The 20602-nt window shown below is 36.2% G+C and overlaps 3 protein-coding genes across 11 annotated transcripts in view; all 3 read right to left on the reverse strand.

Annotated features, from left to right (window-relative positions):
- snx20 (sorting nexin 20) overlaps positions 1–20602 on the reverse strand; it is a 677202-nt gene that overhangs the window by 420449 nt on the left and 236151 nt on the right. The window lies entirely within an intron of this gene.
- The window catches only part of dus2 (dihydrouridine synthase 2), a 255399-nt gene that overhangs the window by 194127 nt on the left and 40670 nt on the right, over positions 1–20602 (reverse strand). The gene's annotated exons all lie outside the window — the stretch shown is intronic.
- Positions 440–20253, reverse strand: amfra (autocrine motility factor receptor a). 9 transcript variants are annotated; one of them, XR_015525617.1, is made up of 15 exons: positions 20220–20253; positions 19415–19777; positions 17202–17294; positions 16316–16480; positions 14754–14906; positions 14627–14667; positions 13462–13594; positions 12466–12599; positions 10238–10348; positions 8922–9112; positions 6784–6887; positions 6571–6705; positions 5324–5514; positions 2263–2854; positions 440–1609 (listed from the first exon to the last, which is right to left on the reverse strand). XR_015525617.1 is itself a non-coding variant. In NM_213163.3 (14 exons), the coding sequence occupies exons 2-14, from the start codon at positions 19646–19648 to the stop codon at positions 2677–2679; spliced, it is 1863 nt and encodes a 620-aa protein (NP_998328.3). In that variant the 5' UTR covers positions 19649–19777; positions 20220–20239; the 3' UTR covers positions 440–2676. The 9 variants fall into 9 exon arrangements, 1 of the variants encoding a protein (NP_998328.3); XR_015525614.1 differs by having other exon boundaries at positions 440–1600; positions 2219–2854; XR_015525612.1 differs by having other exon boundaries at positions 440–1797; positions 2219–2854.

Consider the following 20602-nt stretch of genomic DNA (forward strand, 5'->3'; position numbering starts at 1 on the left):
GGATCTGTGGCGCCCTCTAGCGCCAATCTACGTACTCTACAAATGCTTTCGAATTAAAGTAGTAGTCATTTATTAAATATTTTTACATTTAAGGGCAAGGTTTGTTTAAATACACACTTATTAAACACAAAGCTCTCTCAAAAATTCCTTTTTATTTTACTCAAGTGGTTCTAAACGTCTATGAATTTCTTTCTTCTGTTGAACACAACAAGATATTATTGGATGTTGTTTAAAGGATGAGACTGACATCCGTAGTAGGAATAAAAAATACTGTGGAAGCCTCAAAACAGGTTTGGATCTAGCGGAGAATAAATAAAGACATCAATTTCATTTTTAGGTGAACGATCCCTTTAAATGTTAATACAATTTGCCTGGATGCATGAATTTAAAGTCGTTTTTTCAGCTCAATCATACTAAACAAAAACAGAGACACTAAAAATGTGGGTAAAAGCTCCTAAAGCAGCTGTGAGTTTAATTTTGTACAGGATCATTTCACATATTTGTACAGTCTTAATTACAAAAGTATTTACACAAATCAAACTATTAATGATCCATTGTAGATTTGAGGCACAAACGAATGAAGTGTGTCCATAAAGCAATCCAATTCCTTCTGGCTTCCACGAAACGGCCTGAAGAGCAACCAAAACATTTATTATTATTATTATCATCTGAATCAACCCAGTGGACGTCATTAACACGTTAAGTTTAAGAAATACTGTTGAAAGGTGCATCTGTGCAACCGAAACATTCATACAGCAACCTGCGGGCGTGACGATCACCAGCTTCAGTAAAGTAAATCAGCAGGAAAGTCTTTGGGGGAACTTGATCAATAAACAGACATGAACACAAACAGTGACTTCATGCATAGAAAAGGACGTCCACGTGACAAGTAAAGTCCAATAAAATCATGACAGAGTAGAAGATTCACAGTGTAAAACATCAGAGATGATTCTGAAGACGTACTTTTTTCTTTTCTTGAGGTTGACGAATAGGCTTTACGGCCAGTAAATAGTGAATTTAATGAGGAGAGAGTTTGGGTTTACGGTTAATAAACAGAAGGCAAACATTGCAAAAAGCTTGCTCTCAATTGTCCATATCAAATGATCCCATGAACATCCATCATCAATGCCAATCGGCCAGTAAAAACACACGCATTTATAGGCATTAGTACATAATAAAGGTGTTCAAATGTAACGGCATCAACAAAATACACCATAATTGTTTGCGTCTTGTTTGAGAAACCCAAACGAATGCACTTTAGTCAGGGTAGATTTAATGTGAAAACAAGCTAAATATAGCATCTCCCCTAATTAGAGTACACATGCTTATTTCAGAATCTCCAGTACTGCACAAAACGGAAATCACAGTCATACTAAAACCTAACCGGACCTAAAACAAAGCCTTGGGGCACCCCTCATTTATTACTCTCACACATAAACACCAAAGCAAACTCAGAATGCGAGATGAATTCAGTATAAAGCACGTCTGTTTCGAAAGACGACACTACGGCGAGAGAAACAAGACCATGTGACTAAACCAATGCATGAAAGAATTCGTTCGTCATCACAAAAATGTGATGACACACTCTAGAGCAGTGTTTCTCAACCACCTTCCTGGAGGACAACCGGCACTGCATGTTTTGGATGTCTCCTTTGTCTGTCACAACCATCACACGTCTTTTAGTCTCTGGAAATGTTCTGATGATGCGAATCAGGTGTGTTTGGTTAAGAAGAGAGCATGCAGTGCTGGTGGTTCACTAGGAACATGGTTGAGAAACACTGCCCTGGAACAGTGTTTCTCAACCACATTTCTAGAGGAGCACCAGAACAGCATGTTTACTAATGAGCTACTAATGAGCTTATGATCTGAATCAGGTGTGTATGGTTAAGGAGACATAGAAAATGTGCAAGGCTGGTGGCTCCACAGGAACGTGGTTGAGAAACACTGCCCTAGAGTAGTGTTTCTCGACCAAAATCCTGGAGGAGCACCAGCACTGCACGTTTTGGATGTCTCCTATGTTTGTCACACCCATTCCAGCTCTTTCAGGCTCTGCTAATGAGCTGATGATCTGAATGAGGTGTGTTTGGTTGAGAAGACATGGAAAGCATGCAGTGCTGGTGGTCCTCCAGGAACGTGGTTGAGAAACACTGCTCTAGAATCTACGCCACTGTCTTCTGCAGCTCTAAAGTGCCAAGAGGGCGTTGTAAGCATATAAGACTCAACGCAAGCCAAGAAAATCGACTTAGAGGTTGTTTCAAACACTGCTAAACCACAGAAGGTTGAAGAAAAAACGTAAAATTAAAACCCCAGCATGCTGCTTGCTGCTTAAGCTCCAGACTCAGAGTCCAACTGTTAGTATGCAACGCCACTTTGTTAAAATTCAATCAAAGACGTTTAAGAAATGCAGCATTCAAAAAATAGACAAAATAAAAACACCTCCCATTTTTGTGTATGAGCTGCTATCCATGCTCTTATTTACGTACACGATTTATAGCAGATGCATGAACCAATAATGCAAGTGCTGTTCGTTTAGCATGACGCTTGCTGAAATTGAACTGTAATTCACTGGTGTGCCAATGACAGCATGTGGTAATAGTAATGTTGGATGGGTACATAGATAGTTGCATCAACCCAAAATTCGGCATCACCGTCGATTCATGCATGTCTTCGCTGGGCTCAGAATGGGGAAGGCTCCTGCCTCAGTATGCGTCTCTCAGCGGCGGCTGCCAGTCGTCTGCGCCGCAGGGTCACTGAATCAGAGTCTTCATCCTCAATGGAGGGCACAGAGTCATCATTGTCAGCGCCAAGAACAGAATATGCATCTCCATCTTCAGGTTTTTTGTGCAGATAACGTCTAATAAAGAGAAAGAGTGTTATAGTTAAACCTAAATGGACCCAATACAAAGCCTTGAGGCACTCCGGTTGATTTCTTTTGTAAGTCTGTATTGACGATATTCTGCGATGGGGAAGTGTAATTGTTCTAGAACTTCCGATGTATTCGCCAATTGGGGAAATGAATAGAGTAATAAACGCTCTTGCTCTACAAATACAATGGCAATACATAAGTAGAATAATACACTACCTGACAAATCTCTTGTCGCCTATCCAAGTTTTAGGAACAACAGATAAGAACTGGACTTCTAGTTGAGCATTTGGTATCAGAAGTGGCTTAGATGAAAGGCAAAGGCCTCTAGGTTACACTTATTTGACCACAATAACATATGATCACTCCTTGATTTTGAATGATTTCATTAGGACTGTAAGGTCAGACAAAATTCCAACTCACGTTATGTCAATGTTATTCACACGCTGCCTCCGAAACTTTCATCCTTCATAATTTTTTTCCGATTTTCACGTCTATAAAAACTATTAATGTGGACTGATTGATAAGCATCAGACTTGGTGCGCAGGGTTTCTGTGTGTTAGAAATTTGTGAGTTCAGTCTCCATCCGGGTCACGGCACCAATTGTCAGAAATGTCAGAACTGAGGCCAGGAGACTCGTTTTTAGCAGAACTCTATTTTGAGAATGATTGGTTGTTCTACAGTCAAGCAGTCATCTTCAAGACATTCACAAGAGTCTGTTAGAATCTAGTTTACTTTGAGCTGTGTCTTTCCATCTATTGTACACAAACTTGACTTTTAGTTGATCCTTTAGTATCAGAAGTGGCTTATATGAAAGGCAAAGGCCTCTAGATTACACTTACTTGGGCACAATAAAATATGATCATGCCTTGATTTTACATGATTTCAATAGGACTGTAAGGTCTGATGCTGTGTTCACACCAGACGCGGAACGCGCGGATAAATCGCGATATTCGCGTCAAACCCCGCTTCATTCGTGCGTGAAATCCGCTTCATTTTCGCGTCAAATTCACTTCAGAACAGACGCGGATTCAGACACGCGTGATGGGCGGGGCTTCTGTCTGCCCGGTTACTGTAGCTTCATTGCTAAATGGCTAACATGGATTTTATGAAGAAAATAACAGTGTTTATGTACTTTATGAAGACTGAAAAACAGCGTTGATACGTTTAGGACCGTGTCTGAGTCCACTACATGCTTTCAGAGGTGCATCCAGCTCTGTGAGCTCATCAACTCCTCCAGAAACTGAACCTGGATCACTTTCAACGGTGCTTCTGACTGAGCCAAGCCCAGTTTGATGACTTGTTGTCAGTGTCGCCTGGAGGAATTGCCCCGGGACACCATCAACAGGTTCTACGTCACAATCACACCCCCACAAGAGCAAGCTCCTGATTGGTTAACTCTGGCGAGGTTAAATCTGCTGAAGTTCAGATTTTCGAACTCAAGAGATTTGCGCGAAAAGCATGTTAAGTGCGTCAAACGCGCAAAACGCTCAATTCGCCCCGTGCCATTTGCGCGTATCACGCTATTCGCACCGCGCCTATTGCGCAATTCGCGCCGCAGGATGTCTATTCGCGCGTTTGCATTGACTTAACATGTAAATCACTCGTGCTTGACGCGCATTCCACGTCTGGTGTGAATGCAGCATGACTCTGCTTAGACAAAAGTCTTGTGACTGAACAGAAATAATGTCCAGTATAGAATATAAAACAGAATGAATATTGTGTCTGACTCCATCATGAGCTTAGAGGACTGCATCCATACATCTCTGACATGACTCAAATCACTGATTAATAAAGTCATCTGGAATGGCAAAGAAAGCGTTCCTGCAGGACTCACAGAGCTCATCAAGACTCTTTGGATTCATCTTCAATGTCTCCTCCATATTACACCAGACATGCTCAATAATGTTCATATCTGGTAACTGGGCTGGCCAATCCTGAAGCACCTTTGCCTTCTTTGCTTTTAGGAGCTTTGATGTGGAGGCTGAAGTATGAGAAGGAGCGTTATCCTGCTGGAGAATCTGCCCTGTGAACTGTGTGCGAGTAAGAACAGGCCAGTTAAACTGTGGCCGCAGCTAAAATGAAACAACTCCTCAGGAAAATGAATGCCATGATCATGTTACCCATGTAATACATTTTAATATACAACCTAATGGCATCTCCAAAGGTCAGCGAGAGGGTACACAGTTTCAGTTAAGCAAAAGTACACAATCGGGTTAATAAAAAAAGATCGAGTTTGCTGTGAAGTTCAGGATGATTCCATGGCCTGATGTCGCTTTAGATCGGTTGATTTAGATTAGTCAACGAAGTATTAGTTAGTATATTTTTTTATAGTTGTTGTCATCATCAATCAATGTATATTTAGTTTTCGTCAGTAGAAACTTGTTTGGTTACGAAAATTAGGAAGAAAATTTTTCGTCAACGAAATTAACACTGATCATCATTATCTCGTCGACTCACCTGCGAGCTCTTAGGAGCAGCTCCTCTTTCCTCTGCATTAGCATCCTCTGTCTCTCATCTGCCGATTTGGAAAAGCGGCTCCCGCGCACCTCAAAGTCTTCAGCCTCTGGAGCCGCGACCTCTGAACCGCTGCTGGCTCCGGCTCCGTCTTCAGAAGCCGCGTTCATCTGTATGGGTGAGCGATCTGTGGACTTTTAAATGAGAACAGAGTAACATGAGTAACATGCTAATTCATGCTAGTAACATGCTAATTCATGCTTGTAACATGCTAATTCATGCTAGTAACATGCTAATTCATGCTAGAAACATGCTAATTCATCCTAGAATCATGCTAATTCATGCTAGAATCATGCTAGTAACGAGCTAATTCATGCTGGAATCATGCTAATTCATGCTGGAAATGTGCTAATTAATGCAAGAATCATGCTAATTCATGCTAGAATCATGCTAGTAACATGCTAATTCATGCTAGAATCTTGCTAACAACATGCTAATTCATGCTAGTAGCATGTTAATCCATGCTAGAATCATGGTAATTCATACTAGAATCATGCTAATTACATGCTAATTCAAGCTAGAATCATACTAGTAAGATGCTAATTCATGCTAGAATCATGCTAATAACATGCTAATTCATGCTAGAATCATATTAGTAACATGCTAATTCATGCTAGAATTATGCTAATTACATGCTAATTCATGCTAAAATCATGCTAATAACATGCTAATTCATGCTAGACTCATACTAGTAACATGTTAATTCAAGCTAGAATTATGCTAATAACATGCTACATGCTAGAATCATGCTAATTCATGCTAGAATCATGCTAATAACATGCTAATTCATGCTAGAATAATACTTGTAACATGCTATTTACACTTTAAAACCACTTCAAACTTTCAGACTTTTAAAGCCACTATAAAGTTTGTTCTCAAACTTTAATATCTAGTTAGAATATGCTTCTTTTTTTTTTACATTTTTATTTATGACACAGGTCAACAAGAAACACATTTGACCTCTTCCAAACAGGAAAGACCACCAACAACTAAGAATGCATGATTATATGCCGTCATGGCTTTGCGATCAAAATTGGAATTATAATGGAAGTCAATGGGGCAAAAACAGCCCCCAACATCACCAAAGGCTAGTCAACTTAAACAATACACAAGGGTTAAATAAACAGGTATGCTGACAAAGACCAGCACAAGACAATGAGTAGGATGACGGTTTCAGCCTTAATTCTGACCTGTGTGGGGAACGGCACCTGAATCCGGCCCTCCAGGATGTTATCGGTGGTGACCTCCACAGAGCGTGTGAGCTGAAGGTCCTGCAGGATCAGATGATACGGCACCTGCGGGAACATCTCCTGGATCTGATGGGCCTGGAACACACAAGCAGCATCTTCAGCTTTATGATCTGATGACCACAGAGGAGGCTGTCGGGTCTGTCAGAGACTCACCATGCCGTTGAGCTGAGAGTTGTTGGCCTGAGCGATGCCCAGGATGTTGGTGGTGTGCATGACCTCCACTGAGAAACTGGGCAGCCAGCTGGCGATACGAGAACCTGCGCGAGCACAAAGTCAGACGTCAGTTCAGGCTTTCATTAAGAGAGGACTGTGTGTGTGTCTGTCAAAGCAGTCTGTAGGATATTGCACAAAATCTGACTAAGAATAACTTAACTTGGAAGGATTTAATCATTTGTGATGCTGGACCACAAAGTTCTACGTCTTGAGTTGCACAGGCATATTTTTGGGAGTAGTCAAAATACATTGTACGAGTTAAAATTATCTGGTAATCTGGCCACTAAATCATTTGAATATTAAGTAAAGATCATGTTTCATGAAGATATTTAAACTATATATATTATATATTAATATATGAATATATTAAAACTGATATGCATTGCTAAGAACTTAATTTGAACAAGTATAAGGGCAATGATCTAAGCATGTAGATTGACCCTCGGATTGTAGATTGTCATAGATTTTTCTCAGCCAAATATTGTCCTATTATAACAAACCATACATCAGTGTGAAGCTTATTTATTTTTCAGCTTTGAGATGATGCATCGTAATTTCCAAAAATGGACATTTATGATGGGTTTTGTGCTCCAGGGTCACATTTTATGCAACCGTAGTGCCCCAAAGCTTTGTTTTCGGTCCAATTAAATTCCAGCGCAACATTGTGTTCTCTCCTTGAGAAAGTGCATCTGATTAATAATAATAATAACAACAACATCGACGACGATGACGACGACGATGATAAAAATAACAATGACGACGATGATAATAATAATAATAAAAATAACAACAACAACGACGACGACGACGATAATAATAAAAACAACAACAACGACGATGATGATAATAATAATACCAACAACAACGACGACGACGATGACAATAACAACAACGACGACAATGATGATGATAATAACAACAACGACGACAATGATAATAATAATAACAATAACAACAACCACGACGATGATGATAATAATAATAATAACAACAACAAAAACAACGATGATAATGATAATAATAATAATAACAAAAACAACAACGACGACGATGATGATAATAATAATAATAATAACAACAACAACAAAAACAACGATGATATTGATGATAATAATAATAATAACAAAAACAACAACAACGACGAGGATGATGATGATAATAATAACAAAAACAACAACGATGACAATGATGATAATAATAATGATAAAAACAATAATAACAATGATGATGATGATGATGATAATAATAATACTAATGGCCGGCATGGCATTATGGTCACGGGAATTGCAACTGAAACGTCAACCTTTTTAATACAGCATCCTTATATAAGATCTAGGAAAAACGTTTAAAAAATATATATATTTTACACATTTGCTGTTTCTAAGAACCAACTTAGAAACTATTTCAGTGACCATAAAATTCACTTCATGAACTCCTTTCACCAGTTTTCATTTGAAATAATTTGAGCAGCAATGTACAGTTTTACCCCATCATACTGAAAACATTTGAGTCATTTGGCAGAATCAAATCACTGTAGTTAAAACCATTCCTTACACAGGCATGGGTTGGTATAACATTCTGACGGTATGATAACCTTGGATAAAAATATGACGGTTTCACTGTATTGTGATTCTTTCTAAATGTCTGGTTAAAAAACTAAAACTTTCCCCCCTCTGAACACAATACATTTCATTTTGAGAAGCATTTTAAAAATTCTGGAGCAGTAAACACCTCAGGCTAAATAATTGAAATGATGGTCGACTTCTTCTGTCTTTGTTAGTTTCAAGAACAAATTTCTTTACAATTTAAAATGCCATTTTCGGATATCTTTTCTGCTGGAGATACTGTTGTCCTAAAAAACTAAAACTAAAAAACCTTACATATAACACAGGAACGGTACAGCAAAAAATGTTGGTGGTTTTAAAACCCATCATCCCATGCCTACTGTGATGATGATGACGATGATTTTTTATTAAATGTCATGTCAGTAACAAAGGCTATTTTCATAGCAAGAACATTTCATTAATGCATATACAATTAAAAGTCAATACATAGATTAGATAAGATTTATGACTCACCATCGAAGTGGAAGAAGTGGTTGTGCTGGTTGATGTGTGCCCGGGCATCTGCTGCTCCAGCAGCAGCCATATTGTCCTCCAGCGGCTCCCTCTGACCCTCCTCCCGCTCCCGCCTGCCTTCATGGATGTTCAGTGACATTCGGCAGGTGGGACAGGAAGTGTCCTGCTCCAGCCATGAGCGCAGACAGGAACTGGACACCAACAGCAGAAACTCAGACTAACTGGTAACAGTTTATTATAACTAACTAAACACAACGAATCATTTATATAAGGGATTTACAACGTATAAATAGATTAAATCACTTTAGATGAGGTCACAAAACTGGAGGAAGTAACAATTATTATATGCCTGAATAATAATAAGACACATACATGTTAATTTGAATAGTTTATTAATCATTTGCTTACTCATTCTTACTATTCTTAAACAACTGGTTTGTAAATAATGCAATGCTTTATTTAGTAGTGAAAAATGAATCATTAAAGTATGAAAGTACAATCATTATACATGTGCGTTTTCACTCACTGGCCACTTTATTAGGTACACCTTACAAGTACCGGGTTGAACCCAATTTTGCCTTCAGAACTGCCTCAATCCTTTGTGGCATAGATTCAAGAAGGTATTGGAAATTTTCCTCAGAGATTTTGCTCCATATTGGCATGATAGCATCACACAGTTGCTGCAGATTTGTCGGCTGCACATCCATGATGCCAATCTCCCGTTCCACCACATCTCAAAGGTCCTGGGTTACTGTTGCCTTTCTATCAGCTGGAACCAGTCTGGCCATTCTCCTCTGACCTCTGGCATCAACAAGGCATTTGCGCCCACAGAACTGCCGCTCACTGGATATTTCCTCTTTGTCTGAGCATTCTCTGTACACCCTAGAGATGTCTGTGTGTGAAAATCCCAGTAGATCAGCAGTTTCTGAAATACTCAGAGCAGCCCGTTTGGCACAAACAACCATGCCACGTTCAAAGTCTGATGCTCGGTTTGAACTGCAGCAGATTGTCCTGACCATGTCTACATGCATTGAGTTGCTGCCATGTGATGGGCTGATTAGAAGTTTATCTTAACGAGAAGTTAAACAGGTGTACCTAATAAAGTGGCCGGTGAGTGTAAGTCAAGAATCCAGCATTTGTAGCTGTATTTATAAAGATCTAATGATGTAGAGTTAATGCTTAACAAATAACTAATGAACTATTTTCTAATGCTAAATAAATGATTTGTAGTGTGTAGTTGTTATGAAGTGTTACCGACTAACATCAAATATAAGAGTGTGTGTGTGTGTGTGTGTGTGTGTGTGGCTAATGCTCACTTGTGGAAAAGGTGTCCGCAGGGTAGTTTGCGTGCTGTGGTCATGGAGTCCCAGCAGATGGCGCAGTCATCGTTATTAGCGGCTAGCTCCTCCGGCGTCGCCACAGCAAATCTGAACACAAGGAGAGATGCTCCGGTCAACATTGCAGATCTGCTTTACATCAGAGCTGTGCAGGTTACAGATTCACACACACACACACACTGCAATTTCTGGAAATAAACAGTGTTTCTTTATGCTTTTTATTAAATACACAGTAATAAAAATCATCCTCAGCAAATAGAGCATTTTTATGTAAAGCATCAGCATGAATTAGCATTTTTTTATTTTGTTAATTGTTTGCTAACATGTATTTCTAGCATGCATGCATTAAAATACTGTTTATACAAGTATTTTTTTTATTTATAACATGGTTAAAATGTTGCTAACATGAATTAGCTTGTTTTTTATTTTGCTAAAATGTTTGCTAACTATATCAATACTAAACCTTGATTGTAAAGCTGGTTTATAACATGATTAAAATGTTGCTAACATGAGTTAGCGTGTAGCATGTTTTTTTTTTTACTTTGCTGAAATGTTTACTAACATGCATTGCCAACAATGCATACATAAAAATACTGTTTACATAGGCATTTTGTTGGTTTATAACATGGTAAAATTGTTGCTAACATGTTTTTTTTTTTGCTACAATGTTTGCTAACATGTATTTCTAGCATGCATACATAAAATAGTGTTTCAATAGGTTAGCATGAGTTAGCATGTAGCACGTTTTTTTACTTTGCTGAAATGTTTACTAACATGCATTGCCAACAATGCATACATAAAAATACTGTTTATATAGGCATTTTGTTGGTTTATAACATGGTAAAATTGTTGCTAACATGAATTAGCATGTTTTTATATTTTGTAAAAATGTTTGCCAACATGTTGGGTATTTCTAGCATGTTTGTCATGATGCTAAAATGAAATAACATGAGCATTTGTAACTTTTCTAACATGAATTAACATCTTACCATATTGATAGCATGTTTCTTACATGATGAACATGTTTTAAAGAGCTAACATGTTTTAAACACCTCCCTTTTAACTATTTTTGACATCTTTGCTAACATGTTTCTAGCATGTTTATCATGAAGCTTAAAATGAAATAAATATAATCATTTGTAACATTTCTAACATGAATTAACATCTGACCATATTGATAGCATGTTTCTGATATGATAAACATGCTACACAGCTAACATGTTTTAAACACCTTCCTTTTTACTATCTTTTGATGTCTTTGCTAATTTTGGATATTTCTAACATGTTTATCATGAAGCTAAAATAAAAAATTGAAATTATTTGTAACCTTTCTAATATAAATTAACATCTTACCGTATTGATAGCATGTTTCTTGCAGGATTAACATGTTTTACATGGCCAATATGTTATTAATACCTTCCTTTTTTATACTCTTGGACGTATTTGCTACCATGTTGAGCATTTCTAGCATAATTATCATGACGCTAAAATAAAATAACATGAACATATGTAACTTTTCCAACATTAATTAAAATCTTACAATGTTTATAGCATATTTCTTACACTTTAAATGGCTAACATGTTACAAGGATATTTATATCATGTTTATTATGATGCTACATGAAATAACATCGATACCATGTTTTTAACATATTTTAATACATTACTCGCATCTGTAACACTTCTAACAAGTGTTAATCTTGTGCTAGCATGTTGCTAACATGATTTAACAATTTGGCTAATATGCTTTACACCTTGTTAGCATTACTATGTTACTAACTACAGTTCCTAGCATGTTGAATAAACAAGTTGCAAACATGTTTTATATTTCGCTACCATGTTTTGAGCACGGCTAACATTTATTAACTTGGTTTTAGTACTTTACCTCCTTTTAAAATATGGGTAACACTAGTTATTACATTGCTAATATTAACTGAATTTTCTAACATGCTACTTGCTACTTGCTAGCACTTTGCTAACATGTATTAGGTTGTTTACACGTTTCTAACATAAATACTCACACGTCTTAACTGTCTTAACATTTCTTAACATTAACCCTTGTGCATATATAGATATTTTTGTGATCATTTCAGCTGCTAATGCTAATAGCATAATGTTTTGGCTAAAAAAAACGTTCCGGCTTTTTTAGAGTTTAACACTTTCTTGTTCGTTAGCATGCATTGGTTAGTCTGAAAGCAAACATTCACCTGGACTCCATGTTGTCGATGACACGCAGGTAGTTTTTATGTCTGCGGATTCGTCTCTGCACCTCGTGGAAGAGATGCCGCAGCTGCATGAAGATCACCAGGCTGGCCATGGACAACCAGATGTTTCCAAAGAGCTGCGTTGAGAAAACCCAGACAGCAAGATCAGAAGGATATCAGAACTACTCAAAGACAAAGAGAGAAGTCACGCCTGCTACTGTTGTTTATTTGAGACATCTGACAAGCTGGAAAAATCACATGACAAATCAAAGACACAAGTTTAAAAAGCTTCTCGCTGGTCAGTGAACATCATGCTAGACACTCTCAGGACATTAATAAGAAGCCCACCTTGTTCAATCCCTATGGAATGTAATTTATTGCACCTCTTATATACTGCATATACAGTTGAAGTCAGAATTATTGGCCCCCCTGTGTATATTTTTCCCCAATTTCTGTTCAACGGAGAATTTATATTTTTTTCAACACATTTCTAAACATAATAGTTTTAATAACTCATCTCTAATAATTTCTGATTTATTTCATCTTTGCCATGATGACATCATATTAGACTAGATATTCTTCAAGACACTTCTATACAGCTTAAAGTGACATTTAAAGGCTTAACTAGAGTAATTAGGTTAACTAGGCAGGTTAGGATGATTAGGCAAGTTATTGTAAAAAATATCTAAATATCTAAAAAATATACATAGCCTAAAAGGGCTAATAATATTGTCCTTAAAATGAGTTTTACAAAACTAAAAGTAGCTTTTTTTCTAGCCGAAAAACAAAAACAAAACAAATAACACTTTCTCCAGAAGAAAAAATATGATCAGAAATACTGTGACAATTTCCTGAATCTGTGAAACATCATTTGGGAAATATTTAAAAAGGAAGAACAATTCAAAAGGAGGCTAATAATTCTGACTTCAACTGTATATTAGAAACACATTTAGGTAAAGAAGGAAAAGTGTATCGGGTCCTACATCTGCCGTTCCTCACCAGCATATGTATGTGATGCATCAAGTCCAGAGAGAGGATTGCCAACTCCATGATGAAGTCTGTGTAGTAAATATATGAGCTCTTGTTCTCCCAGGTTCCCTCATGGTTCAGATCCCACAGGTGAATTGAATACCTGCAAATAACAGATCAGACCCTTCAGATTCATGATGTTATGGTACCCATAATAGTACCAAACAATTTCAGTACAGGACTTCGTCAAAGAAAAGAGCTGGAGACAAACATACACACACACACGTAAACTCATTTACACGTATTTGATATAACAGCCCATCATTATCACTGTAAAACATAGTCAAACAGACATGCATGTAAAATTGACACTGCTGGATTTTAATGCTCAGTCTCAGTGCGAGCACATTTATGCATATAAACATTTTCATAAATATTAAGAATATGCTTTATTTAGCACTTTCTTTTAGCAACTTGTTGATTAAAAATGTTCTTGTTCTATTTTAAATACATTTAATTAAATTAAATACAGTTACTTGCTGACAACCTGAATAAAATTAGTATATTCTTCAACCAATTTAGACTGATACTTATAGCAGAAATTTTGAATTAAATGTTTAAACATTAGCTTTTTCAAATGACTGAAATATATGTCTATAACAAAGTTTTTCTATTAATAAAATAATATTTATTATGTTTGGTTAAATTTTTTCCCATTTATTTAAACAGATATTTAATACAAAATACTGCACACGTTTTATAATGGTTACTTAATGCATTTCTTAAAAATAACAATCCTTGTACAGCACTTGTTAACCATAGTTCAGCATTTATTAATGCATTATTAACATCCAAAGTAGTGCATGTTACCTTGGACCTTTTTAACTGTGCAAAGTTTAGCTGTTAACATTATAATGCACTGCGAGTTAACAAAATTAACTTTAACAAAGATGAACAAATACTGTAATAAATGTATTTGAATAGATTAACTAAACATTAACTAATACATCCTTACTGTAAAGTGTTTGAACAATTATTTTAAGCTATCCAAGGTCACAAATGTAAAAAATATACTAAGAAACAATGTTTTTGGTGTGTAAGCTGTACTAATATTGAACTGAACTGTGTACTGTTCATCCCTAATCTAATGCCAGACACTGAGCAAAAGTGTTGGTGTTTACATCAGAGCACATACCGTATGATGACGTGTCCTGTGCGCACCGTCACTAGCAAACACTGCAAGACAGGAGACATGGTTTAACCCAAGACGACAAATGAAGAGGGAAACATGATTATTATAAAGGATTCTGAAGCATTCTCACCTCGGCTGCCATGAAAGCGACAGTGTGCATGCCGTGAATATGACCGGCGAGAGCGCAGAGCACGGCTAAACCACCACAACACGACAGTACAGACACCAGGAGAGCCAGGACTCGCACATGACTGCTCATCGGCGTCGTGGGAGAAAACGAGAGCTGACGGAGGAAAGGACATCGTGTCATTTATACTTTTTAAAAGTCATGCATTTCTTATTAGTTACGTAAAATAATGAAAAAAGCAAAGCAAAAAGAAGGAAAAAAATGAAGCAAGAAATAAAAAGCTAATAAAAATACCAAGAATAACATGAAAGAAATGAGGAAGTAAGGAAATAAAAGAGAAGGAAGTGATGCTTAAAGCAAAGAAGTGAAATCAGTAAGAAAGTAAACAATGTAAGGAGACAAATAGACATTTAGAAGAAACCGGAGAAGGAAGAAAAGGTAGGAAACGTCAAGGAAGCAAACAAAAAGAATTAAATATAGTGGTGCAAAAAGAGCTGGAAGAGAAGAAGAAAACAAGAATAAGAAAATGAATAAGGAAGGTGGGGATAAAACTGACTGTTAAAGGAAAAATTAAGGAAGAAATAAGAAAATAAAGGAAGACGAAAGGAACGGAGCAATAATTCAAAATGAAATAAGGAAGAACGTAAGAAATGTATGAAGTAAATATTAATGCAAAAGGACTTGACACAAACTTGTTTGAGTTATGTTCTGTTAAAGACTAAATCAGATACTTTGAAGAATGTTAAAACCCGGTAACCACTAGCTGTGTTTCCATTCAAATAATCTTATGCATATTTTGGGTTATCAAAATCCCTAGTTTTTCATGTTTTTTTTGGTCATTATTTTCGCTAAAAATTACTGATTTTGTAGCAATAATTCCCAGAAATTTGTGGACAATATATATATATATATATATATATATATATATATATATATATATATATATATATATATATATATATATATATATATATATATATATATATATATATATATATACACACACATATACACACATTTTTAAAAGCCCTTAGCTGTCAGTCCGTCATCACAGTGCTTTAGTATTATTATTATTCCATCATAAATCCCTCCAGAACTGACTTGAACATCTGTCTGCACTCACAAAGTGCGTCTCACGCCTCCAAAAGGCACCACAATCGCCGCCTTTTGTCTTCTGAAGTGTAATTAATTTATTAGAGAAGACAAAACACCACAGTGGCATCTCCAAATATACATTTCTCTGTCTGATATTTGCTCCAGTTTATCAGGAAGTGACCATTTTGCTTTCTTTAACTCATTGGATGGAAATCGCAAATGTTTTATGCAATATTCCAGTTTAAAATAATAAAGTTTAATTGGCATCTTTAAATGTAAACATGCTACAATAGTACAAGTATCCAGCATATTTTTAAATATTTTCTTTCGTGTTTATAAGAATAAAGAACCACCTGGGGAGAGTAAATAGATGGTACATTTATATTTGTGGGTGATCTGTCGCTTTACTTTGTTTGATAACGTCTAACAGAGAACTTTAGCATGTGATGTGGTGCAGTCGCTGCACTCACATATTCGAAGCGGTCTTTGCAGAGCTGCACCATCAGATGAAGGAAGATGAGCATGGAGAACCACAGACACCACAGCACCACCTCCTCCACCCGCTGCACGTTCAGCACACCGAAGATGAAGATGAACTTGTAGAAGATGAAGTTCCAGAACTTATCCTTCAGATGCTGTTTCACACACACAAAACAGCAGAAGAAAACAGCTGAAATCTCAACACATGTCAACGTTTTCTATACTGTCAAATGTCATTTAGAGCTGTGATGTAAAGCTGGGTATATAGCATCATTACTCCAGGCTTCAGTGGCACACGAGCCTTCAGAAATCACTCCAATGTGCGAATCTGATGTTCAGGAAACATTTATTATTATTATTATTGCAAACCTTTCCAGTGTAATACTTGTATGGGAACTTATCTTTTTTTTTTTTTTTCAGATAATCAATCAATCAATCAATCAATCAATCAATATATACATATATATATATATATATATATATATATATATATATATATATATATATATATATATAAACACATTGTTAAATTATATAATATACACTGAAATTTTAAGGATTGTCCCAAAGTCATACTAGAGGATTTATGCAGAATTGTAATAGCATTAATACTGTAGATATAGACTAGTCTCTACTCGTCATTTGAAACTAAGGTGTGCAGTGTGAACGTCATTTTATTAATATTATTGCCTTTTAATAAACGTAATTTATGTTTTATATATAATATAGTATGGAGAGCGCTGCTGTAATAAGTGAATTTCTTTTTGGGATTAATAAAGTCTAAACAAATAAACAGTATATGCAAGTACTGCCTGAGCTTTAATAGCCTATAACAGCAGCACATTAATCATCAGTGAGCTTATAAGTTTCTCCTACCTGTTTCTCACTGACTCTCAGCGGCCCAAACACAATGCACTGAATCACTTTTCCTATCAACATCAGGATGCAGCAGGCGGTGTTCACCATCACCTGAAGAATAAAACAAAATGTTTATTTTTAGAAAAATCACCACCATCATCATCATTAAAATCATTACATAGGCTCTGGGGCTGGATTGGATTCACAAAAATTTAGGAAGTAATTTCTTCTTAACTGGCATTTTCTTTTTTTTTTTCTAACTCTTCAAATCTCTGTAAGATTTTCTTATATTTTTTTCTTACTTGAAAACGAGAAGGAAGTGATTCAATTAAAATGTAGCTGTATTGAGTTTGTTGTAGCTATACTTTAATTTTATTTGAAAGAAAAATTAAAAGATGTTCTTAAGAACAAATCTGCGATCTTATGATATTTTTTTCAATAAATGCACCATCACAAAAATATTAAAAATTTTCAAAATTTATTTTTAGAAATTTCTTAAGTTATTTCTTAATATGGTTGGGCTACAAATACAATGCAAGTACAGCTATGACATATTAATTACAGTTCATTTGAATGCTACCATTTTATTGTCCTGTTTTAAAATGGTAGCCAAATCCTGGTAATGTTTTTAAAAGTGAAACGCATGAGATGTGCTCGATTAATCACATTAACCATCATAAGAGATGGTAGGTAGCAAGTAACTACTTTTAATTAAACATTATTGCATTTAATATTGATTTTAAACATATTTATTTGAGAAAACAAACTAAAGCTTGACAACCATTGTATTTCCATCTAAAATACAACCATCCAATAAGTCAAATGTGAAAGTTTAAGTCAAATATTGTAGCAGCTTGTATTTTATACATTAAGCGACTGTATTAAAATTACCTAAAAATGAAAAGTAATCACTTATAGGGCTGCACGATATATAAATAAATTTTAGGCATTGAAATAATAGTATATGCCATATCGCAGAAGGGTGCAATCAATTAAATTCATTTGATGTGCCAAGAATTTGTGTGCTCATGCATAGGTTGTTTATCCAAATTTGACCAATCCAAAGTGGCCTTTACTATCTTCAGCTCCGCCTCTCCAGTAGGTGCTACTAGCTGAACCCAGAGCTGAAAATAAATACAAATGCGGAGAGACAAGAGAGACGGAAATGACAACAGCCAATAACAGTCAGGATTTCTGCTGAAGTATTAAAGTCTAAATGTTTGCACCTTAACATGTTTTTTTTTTTTTAATTAGCTCACAAAAATATTTATGTTTATTTTAGTTTGATCATTACATGAAGGATTTTTTTTATTGCAGATTTTTTTTTGTTAGATATTTCATTAGAAATATTGTTATTGCAACACTCAAAATCATAATCAGAAAATCTCATATTTTCCCAGTATCGTGCAGCCCTTACTTTACTTTTTTTTAGCTGAAAAGTAGTTTACTGTATTACTGGCCTTAACTAATATGTACTTACACTGAAATTAACCATTTGTTACAATATACTTATGGTTTAAAAAATTATTTACATCATACTTATGATTGATTAAATACATGCATGTAATTACATGCATCTTTAATTATACTTAACCTGACTCGTATGCCACCTCAAGTGCACTAGAAGTGCTCTGCAATGCATTATGCACACAGTAAAAGTACATTGTATTTATTTTTTTGTGAAACTACATAGTAGTTAAGACCATTTAACATAAAGTGTGACCTAACTTGATACTTGCAACTAATTACACTAAACCAGGACTGCCCAAACTCAGTCCTGCAGAGTTTAGCTCCAACTTGCCACCAATACACCAGCCTGGAAGTTTCTAGTAAGCTTAATAAGAGTGTAAATAGCTGGTTCAGGAGTGTCTAATTGAAGTTGGAACTAAAAATTGAGGTAAAGTTGGTTTTATTTTCGCACATTTGTTCATTTCAACAGTCCCTATATTGTTTACAACGCTAATTTGAATGTTCGGCCTGACATCACATGCAAGTATGACTTTAAAACAACATTAGCATTATTTAAATGACCAATAATGTTGTACTTGGATAGCCATTGGCTGCTAATATGATTTCTCTATTTGTAATTTGCAAATAATACTTTTCTGAAATTATATCATTAGGGAGAATGTCAGAATGTGCGAATATAAGATCAAGTTTACCTCAATTATCTAAAATATACAGGACACTGGCCCATGTTTGAGCACCCTTAAAGACTGCTTCTCACCCACCCAAACAAACAGGCTGTCAGTGATGAGGTGCAGCAGGACGCCGGTGGCCACATTTCCCAGATTCTCCAGCTTCAGCTCCTCATTCTGGGGCCCTTCACTGAGGGCAGAGCTGAACTCGGAGTCTCTGACGGTGCTATAGGCACTCAGGACGGTCCCGGCCAGCAGGAGGGCTGACAGGGCCGTGTATGTCTGCAAACTAGGCCAGGGGAAACGCTCCAGAAACAGCAGAGGCATCCTGACCAAAGATCAGCTCAGATCCACAGTCCACACGTACAGCAGTCTTCTGAACTCTGCTCCAGGAGAAACCTGATGATGTCCTTTTACTGATGGTGACAGTCTGAGTCCTTCACAATTCAAACTTCTCTTAAATACACACAGATATCAAGATTTAGGCTTGTTTACATTTGCACGGCGGCTTGCTGTGATGTGTCAACAACTTAAAAGACACGTAACGTTAGAATTAACACGGAAGACTGTTTAAACACACGCTTAAAACACAATATGTCATTTCGAACTACGTTTAAACGACATTTCGATAAACAAACCATCAAGTCGAGTCGTTAGTAAATATATACATTGCAAAGAAACAAAACGGTCTCTTATATTTTAAACGTTAGCATGAATGCTAATCTGCTTGAGCCGCGGACTGCTTCAAACACGACGAACTCGTCTGACTTCGTTTAAACGCGTCCCATGATGCTAGACGATGATTACGAGATGTGCTGGTGTTTAATAATTCTGCGAAAGGTCATGTTTAAATCTGTTTCTCTGCCTGTTTCTGGCACTTTCTGACTGTCACTCATACCTGTTTCCGCTGCCTCCGCTTGACGTCATTCTCTAGGCTTCCGGGGATTATGTGTCGATGGGCGGGGCTTCACATGTAAACAAATCGCTGGTATTTAAATTACATTACGCGATAAATAATTAAAGTTATTGTGACTAAAACAGCTCAGTGGTCTTTTAACTGTGTTAATTTTATGTTAATACTTTATTTACCTCACATAAATTATGAACAACATATAATTAGCTAAAATGTAGAGCTGTTTTAAAGCTTTTAAACTTAAAAACGAAAATTTACATCAGTATATGGTAAAACATGTGTGAGTTTATTATTATTGTTTTAGTTTGTGGTACCAAAATAGCAATTGTTTGTTTACCTCACCTAAATTATCAACAATATTTTGCTAG

Source organism: Danio rerio, chromosome 25, assembly GCF_052040795.2.
Source record: "Danio rerio strain M-AB ecotype USA chromosome 25, GRCz13ab, whole genome shotgun sequence".
Classification (NCBI taxonomy): domain Eukaryota; kingdom Metazoa; phylum Chordata; class Actinopteri; order Cypriniformes; family Danionidae; genus Danio; species Danio rerio.